This window comes from Monomorium pharaonis, chromosome 7, assembly GCF_013373865.1.
Source record: "Monomorium pharaonis isolate MP-MQ-018 chromosome 7, ASM1337386v2, whole genome shotgun sequence".
Taxonomy (NCBI): domain Eukaryota; kingdom Metazoa; phylum Arthropoda; class Insecta; order Hymenoptera; family Formicidae; genus Monomorium; species Monomorium pharaonis.
This window is the reverse complement of record NC_050473.1, coordinates 1,677,199-1,702,631: the sequence shown is the minus strand read 5'-3', so window position 1 is coordinate 1,702,631 and position 25,433 is coordinate 1,677,199. Positions and strand designations below refer to the sequence as shown.

The 25,433-nt window shown below is 42.8% G+C and overlaps 3 protein-coding genes across 13 annotated transcripts in view; 2 read left to right on the top strand and 1 right to left on the bottom strand.

Annotated features, from left to right (window-relative positions):
• The window catches only part of LOC105838663 (zinc finger protein chinmo), a gene marked incomplete at its 5' end in the record, with an annotated part of 36,480 nt that extends 25,285 nt beyond the window's left edge, over positions 1–11,195 (top strand). The window contains 1 exon segment of the mRNA XM_036289858.1: positions 5,679–11,195. Within this exon segment, the coding sequence (XP_036145751.1) occupies positions 5,679–5,908 (230 nt within the window).
• LOC105838656 (neither inactivation nor afterpotential protein G) overlaps positions 9,648–25,433 on the bottom strand; it is a 102,079-nt gene continuing 86,293 nt past the window's right edge. For 7 of the 11 annotated variants that reach the window (XM_036289847.1, XM_036289848.1, XM_036289850.1 and 4 more), the window contains 7 exons: positions 17,760–17,962; positions 17,091–17,450; positions 16,447–16,834; positions 16,222–16,343; positions 15,831–16,014; positions 15,476–15,698; positions 9,648–15,384 (listed from right to left, as the gene is read on the bottom strand). In XM_036289847.1, the coding sequence (XP_036145740.1) occupies positions 15,237–15,384; positions 15,476–15,698; positions 15,831–16,014; positions 16,222–16,343; positions 16,447–16,834; positions 17,091–17,450; positions 17,760–17,962 (1,628 nt within the window). In that variant the 3' untranslated portion in view covers positions 9,648–15,236. Of the gene's footprint in view, positions 15,385–15,475; positions 15,699–15,830; positions 16,015–16,221; positions 16,344–16,446; positions 16,835–17,090; positions 17,451–17,759; positions 17,963–18,372; positions 18,923–25,433 lie in introns of those variants that run through there. The other 4 variants (XM_012684364.3, XM_036289849.1, XM_036289853.1 and 1 more) reach the window with 4 other exon arrangements.
• LOC105838668 (probable ribosome biogenesis protein RLP24) lies at positions 19,671–21,216 on the top strand. The gene is made up of 2 exons (XM_012684390.3): positions 19,671–20,254; positions 20,552–21,216. Exons 1-2 carry the CDS (start codon positions 20,174–20,176, stop codon positions 20,996–20,998), a joined length of 528 nt encoding a protein of 175 aa, XP_012539844.1. The 5' UTR covers positions 19,671–20,173; the 3' UTR covers positions 20,999–21,216.

Sequence of the window (25,433 nt, the reverse complement as noted above, 5' to 3'; positions counted from 1 at the left end):
ACGTGCGGAATGTGCACCTCGCTATCGCGAGGAGGGCCGGTATAGATGCCTTCGAAGGTATTCGTATTTTCAGGAATTCGCGTTTTCCGCTACATTATGGTGTAGGGCACCGAGCGTCCCTCGCGTCGAGCCTACCAATCAATAACGAATGCGTGAGTGCGTGCGTGCGTACGTGCGTGCGTGCGTGCGTGCGTGCACGGGGCTGCGTGTATGCGCGCGCGCAACGGTGTGTGCGTGCACGTGCCGCCAAAACTTTCGTCGACTTTGCGTGCTTCGAACGCATCCGTAGCGTTGAATGCGCGCGCGCGCGCGTTCGCGACACACGTATGTACGCGGATCGAACGATGGAGGCGTGTATGCGCGCGTTATATGTTCATACTCGTGACACCACACGTAGCCGTGAACAAAGTAATCGCACGTCACCGTGGAAAATTATGTCTACACTATTTTCATCGCGGACACGCAGACGTTCGGAGACACGCAGCTTTTTCAGAACGTACGCCCGCGCGTCTAGGAAGTGACGAGCTTTCGTCGCGTGGGAGTGGGCGGGCGTAAATCGAAAATTCGCGTATTCGCAGACGAGATAATCGATCATACAAAATTAGTATGTCTCGAAATTAGTGCAATAATGTACCATATTTGACAATTAGATCTCTCGTTGCTCTCAATGTCGTCGAGCGTGAAAGTAAAAAGTTAAATTTAATGAAGATTTAAATTTATTTATTAGAAAGTAAATTCGTCGATTCGTAAGATTAACTATTTGCAATAGGCATATTGCGCTTTGTACTTCAATATTGTCAATGTCATCTTGTTACGTCGACGCATCGGGATTCCAAGAAGGATTTATTCTCCAGATTATTCCGCGCGCTTGTAGAAACGAATTTTTGCGGTCGGCCAAGCTTCCTGCGAAGATAATTGTTCTTGAGATGAAACGCATACATAAAATTTTTTTTCTTTCTCTGCACCGCTCAGTTTCTAAAATTAGAAATCTTGGTTTTACAATCCTGTGCACTTTGACAATCAACATGCTTTGTACCCGTGAGTATAATGGGCTGAGAGATGCATAGTCGAGGCCTTTCCTCGAATTCCCTCCGATTCTTAACTATTTCCGAGCCCCACGGGTCGCTTCGCCGACTACACGGCCAAAGTATTTCAGAATTTCAACAAGTTTTAACTCGCGCTGTTCATGGCCCTGAGGAGGTCAGGAAGACCTTCGTCAACTCCCTGTCCAAGCAGCGTCGTTTTCTTCGCATTCTCTATATTTCGAAAACGGAAAGCGGTATTCCGTTTTAACGAGCGGCGATCGTCCTTCATCTTCGCTCTTAATAGCGATAACCCGAAACACCCTCATTATAGCAAAGTTACTTGTATTGCCCATGGTTGTACACATATACAAAATACGATCTTTATTCTCGTTGGAACTCGAAAGAAATGCCGGTAGGTAGATACCGATACTCGATACGCGAAGGTACATCGTAAGGGCACCGCGATTCAGGGAGGCCCGGGAAGTGGACCGTTGTGCGGGTTATGGTTCACTCCAGTCTCCGAGGGGTTAAAAAAAAGGGAGAGGGTGTGCGCTCCCGTACCGCCGTCCCTTGCAGAATCGACCGCCGGGTGGCAAGCCGGGATAGGAATAGCGCGGGAGGCCTGGGCTCCCTTGATTTCGGGTTGCAACGCACGTTGCTGACATTGATTTTCCTCCGCCTCGCCCTCCTCTATCTTCTCTCTCCATTTTGGCTCTCGGCCTCTTCTCTCTCTCTCTCTCTCTCTCTCTCTCTCTCTCTCTCTCCCTCCCTCTGTAACTCTCCTCTTCGCTCTTATCGCGCCGCGGCCTCTCTTATCCTTCCGATTCGTCCGTCCCTTTGTCCCTCTTTCTCCCCTCTTCTAACCGTTCTCCTCTTCCTCCTCTTCATTCTCTCCCGTTCGGAGCGAGTGCTCGGCCGAGCGGCGACCAATTTGGCGCCACCGAACGAAATGTGTCAAGGCCTGGCGAGATCCGCAGCGCCACACAGCGCTCTTCACGTATATACGTATACACGCACACGCATCGTCCTATTCTCCCCGCGATGCGCAGCGTTTTTAACTTTCCGCAAGGTGGACGCTCGGCCGGCCGGCTCGGGACCTCCATTTCTACTATAATGGAATCCTACAACGTATCCGGAGGCTGGATCCGCAGTATTTCATTCTTGTGTCGAACCGTGCCGCCACGAAGTAGATAATCGTTATCGTACTATCTTTTATTTCGCGTTCCCCGAAACTGTTTTGAGTTATGCGATACCATCTTGCGCGCTCTGGGCCTCCATTTTCCCAGCCCGCTCACGCACGCGTCAGCGCGTGAGATATCAGGCGGAGGCGCGGGCGAGAGATCGCGCGCTATGTATCCGGGAGGGCCGAAAATGAGGACTGGGGAGGAACGGGAGGAGGACGGGACCGCACGCTGATAACACGCGATACGCTTGACGAGGCAGCGGCGGCGGCGGCGGGCGGCCTGGCGATCGATCGCAGTAAAGCCCGCGGTGAGTTTGCTACGCGTTGCGGTAGGGCTGCGTGTATATCGGGAGTCACTCTTCGGCGTTACACGTTTGTTCGATCCATTCAGTCGAAAAGGGAAAAAAGGGTCAGGTCGTTGCGCGGTCGGCGAGGTGTGGGGGGAGGGGGGAGACCTTGGAGGCTGCCGTTGCGTTTCGTAACTTAACCTTTCCATTTTGCCGCCTCCCGACCGCACGTCCCTCTCCCTCTCTTTCTCTCTCTCGTACCTTCTTCCTTACTCCTCCACCCCCTCCTTCCTCGAGCCCTTCGGTCAAACACGCACGACTCCTCCGAGAATCGGAGGTCCGCTCCGAATCGTCGTACATCCCCCTTCGCTATCCCTTTCAGACCATCGACTCCCCAAGATCCTCCCCGGGAAGACGTGACGGTAATTCGAGGCGCGAGCGAATACCCGGCCTCGGCAGACTAATTGAATCGCTTACTTTCGTAATAATAACGTGCCATGCGTGCGGAGGCGAGGACGCGCCTTCCCTCTCGGCGAATGACATTTTCTCGAGCGACCTAGAGAACCGCGCGCGCCTTCATTTCTCGTCGAGAACATTTTCGCGTTTTTCGAGGAACCTCGGCGCCGCACGGCTCGCATCTCTCGATACACTACGCCGGGCTACGTGTGGTGTAATCATCGATAAACACGAGAAGACCCGGGCAGCAGCGGCGGGCGGATCGGCGATTTCTTGGGCGGCGCAGATGGCGCGATACCTTTCCCAGAAGCGCGCTCGTCCCGCTTCCTGGCCAGCACCGTTTTGCGTTTCTGCATGTCTCTCAGGGGCGTATCTACCCCGCAGCCTCGTCCCGCCTGCCCTTTCTCCTTCTGCCAATGATCCTCTTCACCAACTTTGGTCTCTTTCTATCTTTCTCTCTCTCTCTCTCTCTCTCTCTTTCCTCCCTCCTTCTCGCTCGCTTCTCTTTCGGGGCCCGTCCGGCCACACTCTCCTCTCTTTCCCTCTCTTCCGGCTTACGGCGTCTTCGCGCGTACGTGCCCCTTTGTTCCGGCGCGCGGATCCTTTGTGAATTTCATAGTCAGCTGCACGAGACCGTGTGTGCTACCCCGCGGCCCCGTTTACATTTTCTAGGATGCCACGGCACATACTATTTTTAGGCGCTGTCCGTCGAGAACTCGGCGTGGCGAAGTTCCACGCGTACACGCGCGCGTGGTTCTTTTTTTTTTCTACGCCGCGACTGATACCGTCATTCGCCCGTATTTTCGGCGCACGTTTAATGATAAATGTGGCCGTTTGTTTCGCGCGCGTCAGGTACACATCGGGCGCAGTTTGCGTATCAAGCGAATAAATCTAGGAATGTCGTTGCATAAATGATGACGTTAAAAAAAGAGGACAAATTTCTCACAAATTTGTACAAAGTTTACTATACTTGCGCCACGACTTGATTATACGTTGAATATTACCGTCGTAACAATTTTTACAGCGGTCTACCGTTACGTGTGATCGGTTCGTTTGAGCGGCGATATCTTCTCATCGCTCGCATTTTTCCCTGCCATCTCTCGTGGCAACACCTGAATACTACGACGAACGAAGAATCGTTTCGTTCAGGAGAGAACGGGCCCGATGATGGGCGGTCCCCTCGTTTTTTTTCTTCTCCAACTCTTCACCGAACTGTTTCCGATTAATCTATATAATTCCGATAATGACACGGTGTGTCACGCGCGGTCCGCTGGTGAATGGCCCCCGTTCAGCTCGTAAAACGCAAACGCGAATTTCGGCCAATTCATCGACTGCGATTCAGCATAGAATTACGTTAGAACTTATTATTACTGTTAAACGCGCGCGCGTGCAATGACGTGGCCACGGTTAGGGACCGATGGTGTCACACCATGGGCCGAGATGTTAGAGAAGATATATATATCTATATGGACAAAGAGAAACCTTCCTCGCATTAGTAAAACAAGCGCGACGAAACGCGCGCATTTTATTCGGAAGTGAATTCGTCATTAATACGCGTAGTCTCTTCGACTTTTAGTAATAATAAGTTTTTTTTTATATATATAATGAATTTCTTGCTACGTCTATGGCTACATGAGATACAAGTTCAAAGACGGTGTCGAGATTAGATCGCGCAATATTTGTTGCACCGACAAAAATGTTTTATTTATTAGGAACATATTTTTATTTTGGTATCATTCTCTTGATAAAAAAAGTATTTCGTGAATTTATGAAGAAATTTTATACTTGCTAATATCCAAGCATAGGAAATGTATGTAACTCCCGGTAAGTAGCTAATTTAATTGCAAAAAAGTTCCGTTGCACAATAATTGAGAGCGGCGGAAAAATTCACGTTAAACCTTTGTATTTAGGATTTAGTAACAGAATTTAGGAAATATGCGGGCTGCGTTGGAGAAGCGTTACACATGACAAAGATCATTTATCGATTGCGCGCGTTCGCGCGTAGCGAGGAGGCCGAACCGGTGGTCGCCGTAAATAATACTTCGGGCGCAAGTTAATCGGGCTAGATGGGAAGCCGTATTAGAGCCCGTGGAGCCCGAGGTTGGCCTTGCACGCGCCAACAATCTCGAAGGCATTGGCCTAATGCTTCACCATGAGTCGTCCGCCTGAGCCTGAACTTTGTTTTCTTCTCGCCGATGGGACTAATGGCGAAGCGCGGACAGAAAAAAACTGTGTACGTGTGTGAGAGACAGAGAAGGAGAAAAAGAGAGAGAGAGAGAAAGAGGGGGGAACGAAAAAGAGAAGCTAGGTTGCGCAATCTGCATTCACGCTTCCTTCCACGAAGGTTTCGCCGCGGCATTACACGCGCGTTTATACGCAGAACGCTATGATTAGCTCATAGGCTTACGTGTCAATTAAGTCGGGCAATCCTGGGCGCGTAGAAAAATTTTAACTTTATTTTACGAAAGAAAAAAAGAGAGGTTTTTACGCTAGGCCTTCCGTGCACGGATCTACATCATTTAATACAGTTCTGTAAAGTATACTTTTGTGTCCATTAATATTCTTAACCATCACGCGTACGTTATTATAAATTATATAATTTACATTTATCGTCTATGTACAGGTAATGTAGATACTTTAGCCTAAGTTATCGCAAACCGCGAATTAAACGCAGATACGATTTACCAAAGGTGGATTTGTAAACAAAGGTCTTTTTGATCTTTTCAGGTAGGAAACTGAAGTGCCCCTACTGCGAGAGATTATACGGCTACGAGACGAATCTACGCGCTCACGTACGGCAGCGTCACCAGGGCATCAGGGTGCCGTGTCCGTACTGCTCGCGAACGTTCACCAGGAATAACACCGTCAGACGGCACATCGCGCGAGAGCACAAAAACAACATCAAGGCCTTGATAAACCAGTCTAACCATTCGGTCTCGGACCCCATGCCTCAGTAACAATGTCTTCGGCGTCGCTGTCATCCTCGCCGTCGCCACCGTGGTCGTCGTCGCGGTCCGCGCGCGGTGGTACCGTTGGGTAACAATCCCGCCGGTGACCACCTCGCCAGAGAGCCGACCGTGAGACTGGACCGCGGTGAGTGCGCGCGAGACGAGAGGAGAGGCTGCAGTTAGGTACCTTCGTTTACCCTTCGTCGTCGTCAGCGAACGCCGTCCCGGATCCTCGGCCGCGAGGACAATCTCTTCGCGTGCGCGCCTGGAAAATCGCACGAGAAATCGTAACTAGGGGCACGACCGTGAAGATTCGTACGGGGGAAGAGGCAAGTACGGAAAAGAGACGTGAAGGAGGAACACGGAACAGCAAGGACAACGCAACGGGGCGCCTCGGGCACGCTCGCGAAAAAAAAAAGAAATAATAATAACGCTGCGAATCACAAAGCTAGTCAATGAAAGTGCAACGGTCAAGTAAGGATTATTACTAACTAAGGAGCTCATTAAGCGAGGCGGGAGAAGATAATGGGTGGAAGATAACGAGCAGAGCGGCGAACGGCGCATAAGCACGTATGTACACGCAGAGCCGTTATAGCGCAGGCGACTGCGACGAGAGAGAACCAAAATGCACAAACTCAGGTAAACTTGAATCCGTGGCACGGACACAGCGCCAGGAGTAAAACAAAACAAAAAAAATAATAATAAAAGCGCTACCTTTTCGATAGTTCAACATTACCATAGCTCGGATTACTCGCCGTCGCATTTCAATCGTTAAAAACGCCGTTAACCGGTTTACCTGTTTTCTGGTACTACTATCGCTGTTGAAGAAGTCGAGCCTATAGGATCGCGACGCTCCGACGGGCGATACCTGTCCAATAACGTTTACGTTACGTTACGCGCGCACCAGTGCCAAAGACAAGACGCTTTTTCTACTATACTGGAGTAATCACACGTCAATCTCTTTTTTTTTTTTTTTTAGTTTCGCCTTTTCATACACCCGCGTACAACACGCACCTCACTACTATAATATAATAATAATAATATTAATAATAATAATAATCGCGGTGGGACCCACATATCGCGCCGAGACGACAACCGACCAAGTACACACCTTTTATACAGTTACGATTTTATAGAACGTTTACGAGATTACTGCGATTCTAGGGCAGACGACTGTCGTGCGATTAGCCGCGAGGGTGCCGCGCGACCGCTCGCGCGCAAAGATACTTTTTGGCGAACGCGCGATGCAGAAGCAAGTCGACCAATAGCAATAATCACGTTGATACGCCACTACACTACGTCGACATCGATTCTTCTGGAGAGGAGAAAAAAAATGAGAGAGTGGAAAAACGGAAAAACGAATCATGGCGTTCGCCACGAAGAATTTGTCGCGCGGCGGTCGCGGCGCTTCGCGGCGAAACGAACACTACCACTTTGTTACCTGTTTACAATGTTTAAAATGCGGACTTTTGTCCGGAGCAATAGTCGCGTACCGTGAAATATAAAAATAGAGTATAGCCGTCGATCACACATGTGTGATTTTGAAACAGTGCGCGCGATTACGCGCGAAATAGTTGCTATCCCGGTTGTATAAGATGTGATCAATGCAATAGATTTATATTACACATTACCTATATGTATAGATATATAGAGATATACTCCTAGTCAGGATAGCACCGACGATATTACTTGTTACAGTATTTACAATTTATGCAGATTAATCTGTATCTTATTTTTTTTTCCTTTTTTACTTGTTCTCCCTTTCGTTTGATTTTGTTCTTCCTTTCGCAGAAAGTTTTTAAACGGTTATATTCTCACAACGACGCCCGCCTACCGTAAGTTATTCAGAGACAATAGAGAGATATAGAGAATTATTTAGTATTTAAAAGCGCGTTGTGTGCGCGAGCTGGGGTTATAATAGTGCACGCGGGATAGAGGACCGAAGGAGAAGTTCATTTCCAAGTTGTTTTTATTTTACTTCTACTGCGTTTCGTTTTTTATTTTTTTTTTCTCTTCTTCTTCTGTTTCTTTCACGTTAATTTCTTTCTAGTAACATGCCAAATATAATACGTGAGCACTCGTCGCGCACGCGCGCGCATAACTCTGCCAAAAGTATGTGACAGTACTACCTCATCGTTTTGCAATGCATTACACACACAGGGAACACAATAGCGATATATTATACAGTATAATAGAAACCTGTACATTCCGTACAGCCGCTACTACTATTACTACTACTACTACTACTACTACTACTACTATTACTACTACTTTGTCCGGTTAGTGTCGGAGCAGTTCTCCTGCCATTGCTACCCTCCTGCAGGGTAACGCAAGATCGTAGATCTCGGAGCTCACAAACCGAATCGCTACATATTTCGCTCACTTCGTAAGTCAGAACGAATCGATCCACACTAGTCAACCGCAACGTACGTTCGATATCCTGTTTCTGTAACCGCCGCAGTTTCATTCCTGTCCCGCGAGGTCCATTTCAACCGCGTAGAAAGCTCCGGGATCTCCGATTCGCGCACGTGATGTCTGTCTGTACGTAAAATAGATATCCGTTTTCTTTCCGTATTTCTTTTTGTCGCGAGGGCGCATTATTAAGATGCAACATGTATGTACAACTGTGAAGCCGTAGTGAGTGAGCGCGAGAGCGAGCGAGTGCGTGCACACGCATGGTGCGTGAATAGCCGTGAAGCGATTCGCGGGTAGGAGATGGAGCCGCGATTGTCGTCGCGGCTCGTTGTCGAAATTTTGTCGCGAGATCGTCCGACGTGTGTCTCGGACTGTTTGCTAGGCGGTTGCGACTGGTTGCACCGTTTTCGTTCCGGAGATGAGAAGCGAGAGAGGTGATGGGGAGAAAACGTCGAGCTCTCGCTGAGAAGAAGTTGACGAAATCAGCGCCGATGCGCTGGCAAAAACGGTGGTAGTGATGGGGAAAAAGCGAAAATTATTCGAGCGTAGGTGACATCGATTATCCCGAGAGAGAAAGAGAGCGCAAAGAAAAGTTAACCGGGGGATGGGATTGATGCTGGACGACGGAGATTACATAGTCATAGGGAAGTTAATTCCCGGAGGGGGAGAAGCCGCGGGAAAAGGATATTCAAAGATGTTATGTGTCGTTTACGTATGTGATGATAGGAACATACACACACGCGCACACACCTACACACGTACATACACGTACACGAAGGGTTAGGGAGAGGGAGAGAGAAAGTTATGGGAGATACATACGTACACACGCACGTGGATATAGCACACATGCTCGTGTAAATAGATATCGCGTATGCCAAGTTATATAATGAATCTTTTACTTAATATATATACAAAATATATATATTGTTTTCGGCTGTTCTGCTAAGCAGAGGCAAGGATGGACGGGGGAAAGGATACCTTTAAGTGGTACAATGAATTAGCGTTAAGTTTAAATAAAGGGATCGAGTTATCGGCAGTGGAGCGGCGAAATTTGGCAAGTTAGAGTAAATGACGTCACAGGCGCGGAATTTCCGGGGAAGTCGGTTAAACCCAGGGTTTAATTGTTTTGTCATACGTAAAGAGTGCATACGTAGTAAAGGTATTTCAGACACTCGACACGTACGCGAGAATACACACGCACACGCACATACACACGTACACATGTGTAGTAGAAGATCGGAAGAGCGAGAGATAAAACGTCGGTCGAGGAAGTGAAACAAGATGACACACGTACCTAAAAGATAAACGGGGTAGAATTAAAAAGTGAAAAATTAGAATTAATTAGTCGTATATTATCGCGACATCGGTATTAGGCACGTAAACATACGTAATTCGGGACGGCCGGAAATCGGCAATTGGACTCAAATCGATTTTTAATCGTTGATTTCGTCGTCGCTTTGCTCAAAAAAAGAAGTAACCGAACGATTCTTGTGAACGCGCTTTCGAAACGAAATTACTCTTATTGTTTTACTCTTTACTCTCGATTCTCGCCGATCTCGTCAACCTCGAGCCCTCTCCGGCTCGAGGACGATATTCCAAATTCGCTGTTACAGTCGATTTTCGTCGAGGTACGGATCGGCGATTGGAAGTCGAAAACGCGGAAAACGAACGCGCGCTTCCGCCTTCCATGCTTTCACGGTCCGTCGTGCATCCGGTGTAAGAATTATATTTGGTCTATATGTATATATATGTACACGCAAAAATACATACACATACACATACAGACAGCAGACACGTAACACACGCTACACACGTACACGACACTCGCGCGACGCGCGTACGCGCAAAACGCGTGTACGCGTATGTATGTACCATTATTGTATCACGGCGGTAGGATAAAATGTTGCATGTTGTTTCTATAATATGTGTTTTACGGATTGAGAATCCTTTATAGATGTCGTGTGTGACACAAGGCTTGACACGAGAGGCGAGAAAGATTCACACCGTGGCTCGCTCGCGCGCGCCACGCTTTCGAGGAGCAAAATGCGAACGCGTTTTGTGCGAGGAAGCTCAACGGATTAAAAATTTGACAATCTTTCAAAACGCGTCACTCATTTCTAAATTGATCGCGCGAACAGTATCTTCGAAATTAAAAAAAAAAAAGAGTGACCAAAGTTACACCAAAATTCCACGAGACGAGACGTAGAGGAAAGTCTCGCACGTATTCGGTTCTTTCGGCAAGCAATTCGAACGTTGATGACTGTCATTAAATTAAACAATGACTTACGATATTTCGACCGCTATATTCGAAAGCTGCGCGTTTTCGAGCACGTTCGAGATGAACGACGGTCACGGTGTGAACGGGCTTTCCGTAACGGGGAACCTTCGTTATCATTCACGTCGCACGGGCAGCTCCGGTAGGGCAGAGAGAAAGAGAGAGAGAGAGAGAGAGAGAGAAAGGAAATCGCGGGCTGCCCGCGGGCGAGGAGTGAAGGAAAACAAAATTGATGTCATCACTGCACCTACACCGCGCGCAGAGAGTGCACTGGCAACTACTGTACCGTTTGCTCGTATAGTATATAATAGTACTATACCGTAGTTGATAATGATTACATAGTACATGTATCACGCACGCATTAAGCATATTTAAAAAAAAATTGACGGAGCAAGGAAAGGAAAAAAGGGGAAAAAAAACAAAAAGAAGATACACGGTAGATGGGGGGACAAAACGAAGGAGACAAGGGAGATAACAGACACACGGTGTATGTAGCGATGTCGCAGAGCGGGACCTCGAACGTCCGGGGAAACGAGCGGCCGTCGTTTTCTCGGCCGCAAACTTATAGTACAAAGTAAACGTAATGTTTAATAAGAGTTAATTAACAAAAAAAAAACAAAACAGGACAGGCAGGATGTGTGGGTTTTATAAACTTACTATACACGCTGTACAAACAAGGGAAAAAAAAGGGCAGAAAACTGTGAATACACGTAGGGGAAGAAGAGAGAGCGAAAAAAAAAAAAATATCAAGCGCGCCGCGCGGCCGGACGCGTGTCGGTGACGAGGTGCTCGTCGTCGCGGGGACCATTCCGCGCGATCGGCCTCCGCCGCTCACGGAGCCCAACGCGATCACGATGAACGATTTCTTTTTTCCCTCGCCGTACCCCTGCACCGTGTACCTCATCGACATCGGACACATCGACGGTTCGAATGTCGTTGAATCGGAGAATCCGTGTCGTACTCCCGCGCCGCGTCTATCTCTCGCGTTCTCCCCCGTTCCTTCTTATCTTATCAACAATAAGACTGATCTCTCATCGTGGCGACGTATGCGAGAACACTGCCACAGAGGGGCCGGGACCTCCCGTTACCGTCGATCCTCGTCGCCGATCGCGCTCGAATAACGGCCCGCGGCCGCCGCCGCAATAACGGATCACAATACTTCGTCACACACTAGTACAAATGCTACCTCACACACGACATACAGGGTGCGCAGAATGAAGCTTACGAAAAATCTCTGTGTATGAACACGGTGAAGCGATAGTTTTTGCAAGATCGGACGGGATCGTCGCGTCGCGTCGTCGTCTTCGCCGTCGCAGTTTCATTTCGGGCGAGAGGAAGGAGTGGGGAAAAAGTAGAAAAGGTTGTCATTAATCGGACAAGCCTCCTCTCCCTCCACCCCCCCGAAAGAACGACGACGCGGTGTGCGGCGCGCGTCGCGGATCCTTTTCTCTCAGGAATATGAAAACCAAGTACAAACTACAAAGTATAATAGTCGATAAGGTTCTTAATAAACATAAATCAATGAATCAAGTGATGCAATAGTCGGGTGTATAGTAGGGACTGTGTCGGTGTGTTCGTTCGTTATATTAAAAAGGACCTCTTCTCTCCGATGTATTAATACATCGCCGTTGGGTCAAACGCTTGTTGATTGACCGCGAATTTCTCGATCGCTCGCCACAGAAATCATCATCGGACTTGTCGCCGATTTCTCTCTCGCGATTTTCCCGCACGACAACCGCCGCGGTTTACGCGTACGTAAAAATATTATGCATACAGCGAGTCCACGCGCTTCTCTCTCGGAGTTTTCTTTACGCGAATCTTTCTCCGGCACACGTTGAAACGCGTGCGAATGTGTTCTCGTTTCTACAATATATATATATTTATTCCTCGTTGACTCCTGTTTCTCGTCCAGCGACGTTAGCGTTTCCTTTTCTTTTGTGGCAGCGGCACATTCGTCGATCGATCGATCGTTCTGTTCGCCGATTTTCTTTTGACCGGCCAATTGAGGCACGTCGCTTGTATAGCCCACCGAGTTATAACGATTTTTTTTTTCTTAATATATACATAAAACGTAACGTGGTTACTTAAAAAAAAAACCGTAATAATAATGAAAGGAAATTCCGTACAACATAGACGCAAATTAGGGATTTGCTTTGCTTTTCATTTCGTCTCGGTGGACGCGAAGATCATTGCCACTGGTCTTAGAGGAATCCTCTCCTCTTTTAATCAATGAACAATTATCAATTTAGATAATTAGCTGCCGCTCTTATCATTTTCTTTTGTTTTTCACGACGCCGTGTCGGCGGAAAAATGCGAGTTTTTTTTGGTTGTTGGACGCGAGTCGTTTACCTAGTACTCGGAAAATACCTATAGATCAGACCAATTTTCACCAAACGCTTACACACACGCAGATGTACACGCATACACACGATGATACAATATATTGATAAGTATACGAAACCGCTTCTACCTCAGACTCCGTATCTATATTTATATACATATATCGATATATATATAAATGGTTACGCGCATTACCTACGGTTCCTCCGGTTTTTCTGTTTCCGCGAAGTATTATTTTCGTTCTTCATTTTCTCTATCATCGCGCCGCATATTTACGCCGAGATGAAGTCGTAGGTATGCCGGCAACACATAGGAACAACAGGCGAATGAGATTTATACGTAAATATACATATATATTATACATATTCATATATATTTAAAGAGAGAAAAAATAGAGAAGGGAATATATATATATATATATATATATGCCCGAACCTTCCACGATTGATATCACACACCCCTCCCCCTTTTCTACCCGAGTATAATGTAAATACATCCGTTTATATTTATTTATTTATGTTTCTATGCGCTGGACGCGTCTATGTTACACGCAATTACAAATTAATTGATAATCTATCCCTATATTAATAACGAAAGAAAGAGAGAGAAAGAGAGAAAGAGAGAGAGAGAGAAAGAGTACACTCATTTTTCAATATAAATATATATATATATATAAAAGTATATATATAAATACATATAATAGATAGTTATATACGTAATATTAAGGAATACTTGTTTAGATCTTAAGCGATCCCCGTCGTCGTGGTCCCGTGATGCGACTGCACACTCTTCGAGAGAGCCGAAGCAAAAAAAATCTATCTATAGTAAAGCGAAAACGAAAATAGAAAAAGGAGACAAAGAGAAAAAAATATTTCATGCATCCGATGGCGCGGTGCACGTCCGGCGAGCTTCTTCCGCGCGCCGGAAATGCCGCGAGGCCCGAAAGTCACACGGCGAACGCTTCCCCGCGCGTGTTTCCCGTTGATCCGAGCCGACCATGTCGCGATCGAACGATCTGCCCCTTCCGGGGTTACGAAATCTCCGCGTTGAAACGCACGTAATCGGATTCGCTGATTGAATATAGATTTTAATTGTAAAGCCGAGGCTGACCGATCAACGTGAATCACGTCGATTTCTCGACAGCGCTCTTCGGGTCACGTCGGCCACGGCACAGATCAATCGTCGTCAAATGATAACGACCGAGGAGGATGTCGCTCGATCTATGGATCCCTTTCTCGTTCGACTCGCGCGTTGCTTTTGTTCGTACCATTTTTCTCCTCCCGCACACGGATGAAACTTGTCGAGAAAGTTTTACTTTTCCGGAGCGGGCGTGAGGTTCGCGGCGTGCGCCGCGAATTATATGTGGTTACCAATTTTTGTTTTTAAGTTGAGAGATTAAGTTTACGTTACGTAATTATTACTGTAAATGGAGTGAAAGAGAGAGAGAGAGAAGAGAAGAGAAGGAGATGCGAGGCGCCGAAATCGGGCTCGTTTATTTGCGACACGAGCGAAGCGCGCATGGGCATAGTTGCGTTTTGAAAACTGCGAAACAACAGTTTATTGCGAACTATTTTATTTATAAGAGGCGACACAGGTACGCGTGCGTGTGAGTATGTATGAGTGTCCGAGAGACGGAAGAGAGAAGAGCTAGAGAAGCGATCGATGCGAGGAGAGACACAAATTCATATGAGACGGAGGAGGAAGAGAAACGAAAGATCAATAGAAAGGAAAACGCAGAGAGGAAAGAGAGAAAGAGAGAGAGAGAGAGAGAGAGAATGAGAATGTGTGTGTGTGTGTGTGTTTGTGGATATGTGCGAAAGAGAAAGAGGTAAAACGCGGAAATGGGATAGGAAGAACGCCGAAACTCTGCCATCGCAAGACGATCCCGGACGGGAGATGGGGTTGAAAGAAATCCTTTCGAGAGGAGAGGGCGTGTAAAAAATGTATGAGTTTCTTTTTTTCTTTATCCGAGCGCGGACGGGGTGGCAGGGATTCGTGGCTATGCCGTTGAGTGTAACTCACCCTTTTTGTTTGTATAAAAATTAATCGAAATTTAATTAGATTATTAATAACTGTTCGATTACTGTAAAACAAAAGAAAACTTTACCATTAATTATAAATTACAAAAAACTTGGAGCATCATGGATTTTGTTCATTTACAAACCGATTTCTTTGCCCTTTTCCTAAATCACAACAGATAACAGGTCACAATAAGTGTAATTATAAAATTCACGAGTTATGTGAATTGCCAACATTATTATTTTTACAATTGTATATATTACATGTTATATATATATATATATAAAATTAATTGGCTTTCAGTTTGGACGACCAGTCTAAAATTATATCAGACGCGCGTTCGGCCATCGCGACAAGAACTGAATTCGGATTGCCGGAGATTGGAGATGGCACTACGCTGGCGTCCATTATCCTCAATCCACTCACGCCTTTTATCCTAGAGAACGTAATTATAATTTTATTACAATTACTCCACTCATCCCGGAGGCCTTTAAGATGTCCATTAAATGCGCCTCATCATCTTTTACCTTAATTCCTCATCTACAACCGCGTTATCGTCCGCGCCTAACCTGCACGTGCCACACGGATGGTAGCTCGTGAGTCCTGAAATTCTCATGACGCACTCCGAATAATCGATGTCCCGATAATCCTGTCGCAAGTGACGACACTCCTCGAAATCGGGGATGTGAACCTTCGCGCCGTACTCGCGAAACAGTCTCGTATCAAGAGTATCCAGCGCGAAGTTTATAGCTTAGCGAATAAGCAAAATTAATTATCAATTTAATTAAAATAATTCACGCTAAAGAAATGAAAATAACTTTTGCAATTTATTCTATTTAGCAGAGTAAAATTTATTTTGACACGTGAAACGATCACGTTTACCTCGATAGGTGCACGTAATGTCGTCGGGATCTTGAAGGTACGCGGGATTAATTTTTGGAGGGTCGCGAATGTTACTCGATCTCAATGTTATGCTTCCACGACTCTTCGGTTGCAGACACGTAACGAGATAGATGAATCCCTCGTGCATGCTGTCGTTATACGACGGAAACAATGACCTGTACGTCTAACGAACGACTGTTAATTCTTTTCGATGTAATGATTATTAAATTGCTACTGATACTCGCTATTAGATAACCGAGTAGAAAACGTTATCTATAATTAATAATTACGCGATACGACGAAAAGTGCGATTGTTCATCATACGAAAAAAGCAACGTCTACGATATTTTAGTTAACGTCCAAATATACAACTGCCGGATGGTTCATTCACCTCGGTCTCGAAATTTGAGATGGCCTTCAGCAATTTTTCCTCCGCGGACGCCACACCGAAGAGGAGGAGGCCACTGTTATTAGCACGCCCCAATCCCATTACGCCGTTAGTGGCCAACCATCCTTTGACATGCAACGGAGAAAAAGATATACGATGAGATTACAACATCGACCGCGTAGAGGGTAAATAACAGCGTCGTTACCGCGTATGCGTTATCGCATTTACCGGTTCCAAAGGCAAAATAATTGAACACCTCGGATACAGTTTGCAGCTTCACAAGCGTGATGCTAACTCGTTCTCGTAGGTTCACGTAAACGGGCACGTTCAGATGATCGAACAGATTCCGGCCTACTTGAGAAAGATCTCGTACCACGGGTATCTGCAGATCGTATTTGTCGCTTTTAAAATTGAAAAGTCTGACGATGATATTTTCATTTATCACCTTATGTTTGTTTAGTTCGCTGGCAGGCCCTATGCCTGAAATTAAAAGTAATTGCGGAGTATTGATAGCACCCGCGCAAAGGATCACTTCCTTTCTAACGCCGATTTTCCCGACGGAGCCGTCTTTATATATCACTTTAATTCCATCGGCTTTATCGTTTTTGAAAAGTACCTACAGCGTTTAAATTAAAAATATATATTTATATGAACAAAATTGAACAGCTGGAATATATAAATAATTATTTTTAATAAAAATTGTTAAATATATGATTTATATAAAAAAAATTAAAGAGCAAAAATATGAATGATTACTTTAGAAAAAATTTATAATATACTGATTATTTTCTAATATAAAGAATATGTTTTTGAAAAAGAAGATAGCTCAAAAGAAAGTTTTCTCTTTTCAGCGTGATAAAAATGATGGAGACCTTGGCGACGAGTGTATTCATTAGAATATGTAAATTCTTGCGATTCCAAGCCTTCCGCAAATATGCGTGTAGAGTACTCCATCTGCTTCCCTTTTTCGCGGTGTACATCGCTTTTCGTAAGGATATATTATCCAGCTTTAACGATTCCTCGGCGAGAACGAAGGCCTTCGTTAAGTACTCTTCCTCCGGCATCGGGCTAACGTTCATAATATCGGACACCTTTTGAAAGTAGGGAAGCAAGTCGGCGTGCGACCAACCCTTCGGCCATCTTTTGTAGTCCTCGGGCCTCCCAAAAGAATGAACGAGATAATTAAGCTGCCCGCTCCCTCCAAGTCCTCTTCCTCTTGGATAATTTTGTCTCTAAACAAACGTGACCAATGAAGAAATTCCGACGCCAAAAATACCATTCCAAATTCTGTTATGTATGAAAGTTACTGGAAGATTCATTTTGCATTACTTTTTATGTAATACATGTCAAAAGACATTTCATGAGACGTGATATAATCTTTTAGATTAATATTATTATTACGATGTTATTATTCGTCAGCGTATAAAATGTGCTGCACGGTCTGTGGGAATTATGATCGATGTATAGTAGAAAATTTCTACAAAAATTGTTTTCGCGAAACGGAAATTTCTTCACTGAAAGAGAAATAGAACTTTAATTACATAGCCGTAGAGCCCTCGGGACGAGAAGACTTGCGGCTCCGTTTGGTAGGCCCAATCAACCTCGGTGCCTTGCATCATCGGTGCTAAGAGCGGCATAGTAGATAGCCATCCGAAGTATCCGCCGGCCTCCACGAGCAAAACGGTCACGTTCGGCATTTTTGAGAGCCGTGATGCAATCACGCAGCCAGACGTACCAGCGCCGACTTGAACCCCGTAGCAACGAGAAGCGCAATTAATTAAAAAAAATATATATATATATATATTAGCAATAATATATGAAACGTCGATCGTAGAAACTTATTAAATTTTAGATATGTAAACTTAAGTCTGGAATACAAAACAAGTAGCATTCAAAGATGTGCAATTAACAATTTTATATCTCAAACTTTGTTTATATAGAACAAAAAGAGAATTGATGTTTCGTCATAATTGATATTTTTTTCGTTCGTTTTTCCTGCAGCATTTATCAATCCAGCACAATGTGATTTGCGCTAATCCTCTTTGATTAAAAATCGATGCTGTGTATTTCGGGACACGAAGCGGAGGAGGAAGAATCGCGACGAGACTGAGGGTTCCGGCAACCCGATAAATATAAACTAGGAAGCGAACTCACCGACAATGTAGTCGTAATGCGTTTCGGGATAAACGATAACGCTAGCCGGTTCGCTGAAGTGATAATGATAGAGCAACGCCAGCAGGATTGTGATCGTGATCGATATGTGGCCCCACATGTCTCCTCTTATTAAAAAACACGGGAAAACACGTTCGGCCGATAGTCGCTGCACGACAATACTGAAGCAACGTGCAAGACAACGCGGAACTGCAGCGACTACACGTTCGATCCCGATATTAAATTAGTAGCTCTTCGTAATCGATACTAGTCTATAAGTCTAACTCTATAAGCGGTCCGAAGCATCCCAACGACGACCGGCAACACGGCATCGAGGGTATGTAATTGTTATGTCGGATAAACTCGTATAGTACCTCTTACAATCGGCTTGTTGTACTCATATATTAAATATCTTGAAGATTTATAATTTTAATTATTTGTTATCAATATTCGTAGTTTACTAAATGTGTTCATATATTAAACTTTTTATTATCTTCTAAATTAAAATAATTTTTTTAATGTGAATTTATTTTTCATATAAGTCTATTATAGTAAACGTATTTGTATTAATATATTCATTCTACTTCAAATAGTAATTTAAATTATTTATAAATTTTGTTAAATATTTGTTATTAATTTGGTATTAATACATTTTTTAATTACTAAATATAGAAACGCAAACATTTAATTTTTAGAAAGCTTGTTATAAAGTAGAAATAAATCTCCGTGAAATTAATCTATCTTATTGTTCTTATAACTTTTATATAATCAGATGTTATATAATCGAAAGAATTTTAGCTTTCTTCGATACAAGTTTAAAAACGAGTTTTAGCAACTAAACAGAATAACAAAGAAAAAGATGTAAAATTGTTAATTTAACACTTATATCACTATAGAAAATTGAATTAATCAAATTAACTTTTCTATTTAAATTAAGTAGAATATTGGCATATGCACAAATGAGAATTAGAAAAATTATTGTAATTATAATATTGTATATACTATTTCATTTACTGTATAAAATATCGTATGGTGTATCTTAGTATTTTGTATGCCTAAAGTTAATTATAAAAACTGATTTTTTCATCGTAAATTTTCCATTAAATATTTTTTTATTTTAAAATATATAAAAGATTCTCTAATATGAATCCTGATAAATCTTTTATAACATGTTGCCGTGATCTATTGCAGTGATCTCTATTACCAAATGTTGGAATCATCTCACCATCAACGGGGTAATATAATTTAATTTTTTTTTATTACATCGAAATTCATAATATTATAGTGCCGAAGATCAATTGTTCTCTTATCTCTATTAAATCACGCGTGAAGGTCGATGACTATCAATATTATTCTCATTCGTCAATAGTTCTCTTATCCCTCCATCTGTTTTTCTATTCGATAACACCGTAGGATTGCGTTCAGAAATATCACTTTATTATCCTTATTTAAAATTCGGCGAATAACAAATATAAAATATTTGAGACACATTAATGCTCGTGAATGGCAATTGCAAAAAGAAACCTAGATATTGAACTATGTAGTCAATATATCTCTTATGAAACCTGTAATGCGTTCATAATATTTTAGTTCTCTTCCGTGCTATAACCAGCAGAGTTAGGTCGCCGTAAGCTTCATGATTACACCACGATCGTTAAAGGGAACGTACCCTCACGCACCTCCAAGAACGCATTCTAGAGTCTGAACCATTCGAGTGATTGGTTTCGGAACGCAGATCAGAGAAGCGCGTGTCTACGTGACGTAGTTAGGTTAAATTAGGTTAACTCTCGCAACTTCTCGCAACATGCGTATAGAGACATGTTATTTCTGCTCGTCCCGGATATTTCCGGGACATGGAATTCAGTTCGTAAGGAATGATTGTAAGGTAAGAGCTGCACAATTAATTTCATATTAAATAATACGATAGACTTGTAGAATAAAGAAATATCACGTGTATAGCGTGTTGTTGATTGAAGTTAGGTTTGTTTATACACATCAGAATAAGATAAAATATAATTCTTTCTTGCAATTAACTTTTCAGATTGAAATGTGAAAAGTAAATCTTTTTGAAAAAAATTATCGCTTTTGATTCTTTACAATATCGCAATTGTAATTTTCAACAACCCATTGTTTGTTATGTTCATCGAAACGATATTGTTGCATTTTATATATGATGTTTCAGATATTTAAGTTCTGTCGCTCAAAATGTCACGCTGCATTCAAAAAGAAGAAGAATCCCAGGAAAGTCAAATGGACTAAAGCCTATAGGAAAACCGTTGGCAAAGAATTGGTGGTGGATCCTTCATTTGAGTTTGAAAAGAGAAGAAATACACCTGTTAAATATAATAGAGAATTATGGAATAAGACTATAGAGGCAATGAAGAAGGTAGAAACTATCAAGCAGAGGCGACAGAATTTGCACATTATGCAGCGATTACGCAAGGGCAGGGAGCTCGAACAAGAGAGAGATATCAAGGAGGTGCAGCGTGACTTGTCTCTCGTCCGCTCGCCAGCTGCTGGCCTCAAAGAAAGGAAGAAACAGGAAGAGACAGCCGAAGAGCAACAACAGATGCATGTAGATGAAGATTCTAGCAGTGAACTTGAAGCCGAGGCAGTAGAAGTGAATTAGATCATTGTATATACTTTATAAAGTATATACATTGTACGTGTCTAATCGTCTTGTTATTTTTGTATCTCTCTACGAATTACATCCACTGTGTTAATAAATTATGAATTATAATATGTGTATAATAATTTTATATAGACGAATTATAAAACAAGTTTTTTTTTTTAATTTATCGATTAATCTATCGCTTTATGCACAAATAAAGGTTTTACAGAACAAAATTGTGTATATAATGCAATTAATCAATTGATGAATTGAAAATCCTGTATTGGGGAGAGACCGGGAGAGACGGGTAGAGATGGGGAGAGACCGGGAGAGACGGGGAGAGATGGGGAGAGACCGGGAGAGACGAGTAGAGACCGGGAGAGACGAGTAGAGACCGGGAGAGACCAGGAGAGACCGGGAGAGACGAGTAGAGACCGGGAGTGACGGGGAGAGATCGGGAGAGACGAAGAATGTTTCTAAATCCATGGCAGCTTTTAGAAAAAAAAGTTAGAAGTACGTGAATAAATGAATATTAGATTTATTAAAGATAGATAAATGCTTATTCAAAAATAAAATAAAAAGAACAATAGTAAAGCAAGGCTCTTGAAAGTTAAACAACGAAAGCAAAAAAAATTTGAAAAAAATGCATAAGAATAGAGAGCCACAGCAACGCGTGGCAGGGCATAGCTAGTATATATATATAAATATAGGTAAAAAGTTGAAATAATTTTCTTTAACTTTATATTACAATCTGTTACTTTTCCAAGTTTGGCAAATAAATAATCATATTCATATTTATATTCTCTTAAATTTTTTAATCTGAAATCTGCATTTCAGAATTTTCAAGAGATTTCTACAGATGGAGCTACTAGGACCGATCAGACGTGAGCAGACTGAAATGTATTCGATTTAACACACATATGATTCCTGTTGTCCTAATGTCCATTCATTCCATTCATATCCATTTTATCATTCATGCATTTTACAAGAGACATACTGTACAATGTTCTCGTCATCGAGAATACTGTAATAAGAATAAATAATGTTCTCCTATTATAATATACAATTGTACATACAATAGACGTGCATAATTGCAGTACCCACGTCCCAAGATTTTGACATCAATCGGTATTGTGTGCAAGTACCGTTTCTCTTTCATGTTTTATTACGTGTCAAATGCGTAATTATAAATCTGATATCCGCCTATAATATATCTATAATATATCTAAGTGACTCGGACAGTACGCAGGATTTATTGCGTGTATAGACATTTTTTCCCATAAATGAGAGAAAGAGAAAATAAAATTTTATTGCGTAAAAGAATCACAAGACAAATTATATTTGATTAAGAACTAAAAAATATTATGACACTTTAAAACCTAAGGACGACTTTGATTAAATTTTGATTAACTTAATTAATGATTATCTTATCGAGTAATACCAGTAATATTTTGTTAACATAAAATTGATAACTTCGTTTTAAAAACAAAAAAGATTAAATAAAAAACAATAAATATTTTAAAATCTTTTTTTTATTAAATAAGATTTCTGAGAGTTTCTCATAAAGAGAAGAGAAGATAGATAAAGCTTTTATTGACATTCTAGGGTAAACTCTCTAAGAACGTATCATGACAGAGTGCAGGCGCAAAGTACAAGTAAATTACATCATTAGGATTGCTGAATCGAGATACAGAAAATAGAAGCGTAGGAATACAGACGCATAAAGAAATAAATCGCGGATTAACATTGAATACATAGACGGCGCAAAGTAATTTGAAAAACTGGCAACCTGTAAGAAATGCAAGTAACATGCGTAGAGATAAAAATTAGATGTTGAGTGCAATATTAGCGCATATAGGTATAGATGAAAGATGATATAAATATTGTAGAATGAAAATAAGGTAAAGTACAAAGAGATGGAAATGAAATACAATAAGATGGAATGAAATTAAAAGAGATGAAAGTGAGTGGAATGGAGTGAGCTGAGATAAAAATGATAAGAAATAGAGTTTAAAGTAAGATACAAACGTGCGAGAGATGATATATTTAAATATAAATAATTAAATAAAATGGATTAATACATGAGTGAGAGAGAAAGAGAGAGAGAGAGAGAGAGAGAAAAAGAAGAGTCGGAGTCTCGTATTCAAAATTTCTCAGCGGTCACATTATGGACCGTGCATCGCTTATCTCGTGACGGAACACAAGCTTTCATAGGACCCGCACGTCGCCGAGGTGCGACCGCGCCTCGATGACACTGTAAACACTCGCAAGGTGTTTCCAGCAATTACCAGGCAAACCACGGAGCGATGTTTGCCCGCGAGCGAAAAGCCTTGTAGGAAGCGTCCAAAAGGGAGCACCGCGACGGGCAACTTATGGGACGGCACTCGTGTTACGCGTACAAAAAAATATTTTCACGGGCGTGAGCTTGCAGATTCCAAGGAGGAGAACGCGCCGCGACCGATCCTTTCGACGAAAAGGCCTTTTTGAATCTCGCCGACGACGACGTCGGCACCAGCTCAGGACCGAAATTGCCTGGTAACGCGACGCTGATCGACTTCGGATTGATTGTAGATGACAAATAACAATGTTTCTTTTCGTACGTCGAAAATAAGATACAGAAGTATTAACAGGTCTGTCACGGTGAATGAAAATATCATATCGTACATGCACGTGTAAATCGCGGGAAGGTGATTTTCTTATTAAAAAAAGATTAAATCGATACAATAAAATGTATAAAAATCGAGTTTAGCACGACACAAAAAAACTGCAATTTTGAATGATAAAAACTGTACGCTTCTGGGCTGCACCCAAGAATTAAATACGTTACGGTGCACGATTTTCAAGCGCATTTTTTTCCGAGTGCTTCTTGAGAATCCCTCGAGGGACCACGTGCGCGAGAATTTCGTACGAGACCAGAAATTCGCGAATGAAAAGAAATGCTTTCGACCACATGCGATGGTGCGCCGGTGTTTGCTAAGGAAACAGACATATATGCATTATGCGCGTGTTACGAATACAACTCGTGTGCATTCGGTCAAATAACAAAATGGAAAGCCGTACGCGTCGTTGTTGCATCTACATCGATCGATTGATCAATAGTCCGTCTCGCGTATGGCACATCTGATAAAGTCATTCTCGCGTCGAACAATGAAACGATCGTTTTATACGATGTGAAAGGAAATTATTTCCCGACGAAGAATTTGTATCCTGCTGGTTAAGAGAGACATTTACATTATTGCCTCGTAAAGAAAAATTTCCAACAAGCATATTATAAATGTTTTACAAGTCCGATTTTTTTTTAATTCTGCGACAATTGATTTACCATTGGTAATCGCGATCAGGATATTTTATTGTCCATTTGGCAATTTCCTTTTTGTCGCCCACGCAGCTCCGAAGAAAAAAAGGCACGAGAGGGACGACGAAGCCATTGACAAAACCGACATTATCCGGGCCCTACCAACGTTTATGTGATCGTCGTCGCGTATCGTAGGAAGGTCCTTGTAATAACATCTTCTACTGAGGTCACGAGAGCAACATAAATAAATATATATGAGGCGACCACGCGGACGGACTGGAGAAATAGTTTGTCCGGATTCCCGAGTCTCCGGCATTTGGTTGGACAATATTTTTTTATGACGACTCCAACGGTCTTGGAAGTTTCTTTAGATCTCACCGATCCGCGGTCCAATCGTAATTGTAGTCGCGTATGCATGGAGAGGCCCGACTAATTGATACGCAGTGCGCATTTCCGAGCTTAAGAGATACCGATAATCGTGGATTTATCGTCTTTTAACGGTAATATTTGTACACATAACATTTTTTATCTGCCCGTTTAATCTGGTATGAATCGTCCGGTTACTTTTTTAGTAAACTGTATTGTTACCAAATCGCCTGGAATCATTAATCTTCACCGTATGTTTTCTTAACGCGGGTGTAGCTTCATTTTCTCGAGTTCGGTCGCGTGGAAAGCTATAACGGTTCGAGCTCGTAAACATCGTGGCTAAAAGGCACTAAGCTCCGTCAGACGGCGAGGCACATTTAATTAAATTTCGATGTCGCGCCTTATCACAATGGGATTCAAAGTGGGATGAATCTTTTCGATAAAGACCTAACTCACGTAGCTTTCACTGTCCATAACTTTGGAATTCTCTTTTTCTTTTCCTCCCTTTTTTCTCTCCCTCCCCTTCTATCCCTCTTTCTTTCAGCATATATTACATAGTAAAAATATAGGCGACAAATTGTTAAATTCAAGATACAGTTAGATATGAGTTGCTTTAAAATATATAGTGTTTTAAGACTGATGCTCTTTTGAAATTGAATTCTTATTAACTTTCGTAATCCTCAGTCCACGATACAGATAACTTGTCCCGTTCGGTAATATTATTTATTTTGTCAAAGCTTGATCACGAAACACAGAATTCAACTTCCTTTACATCAAACTCTTCGATCTAAA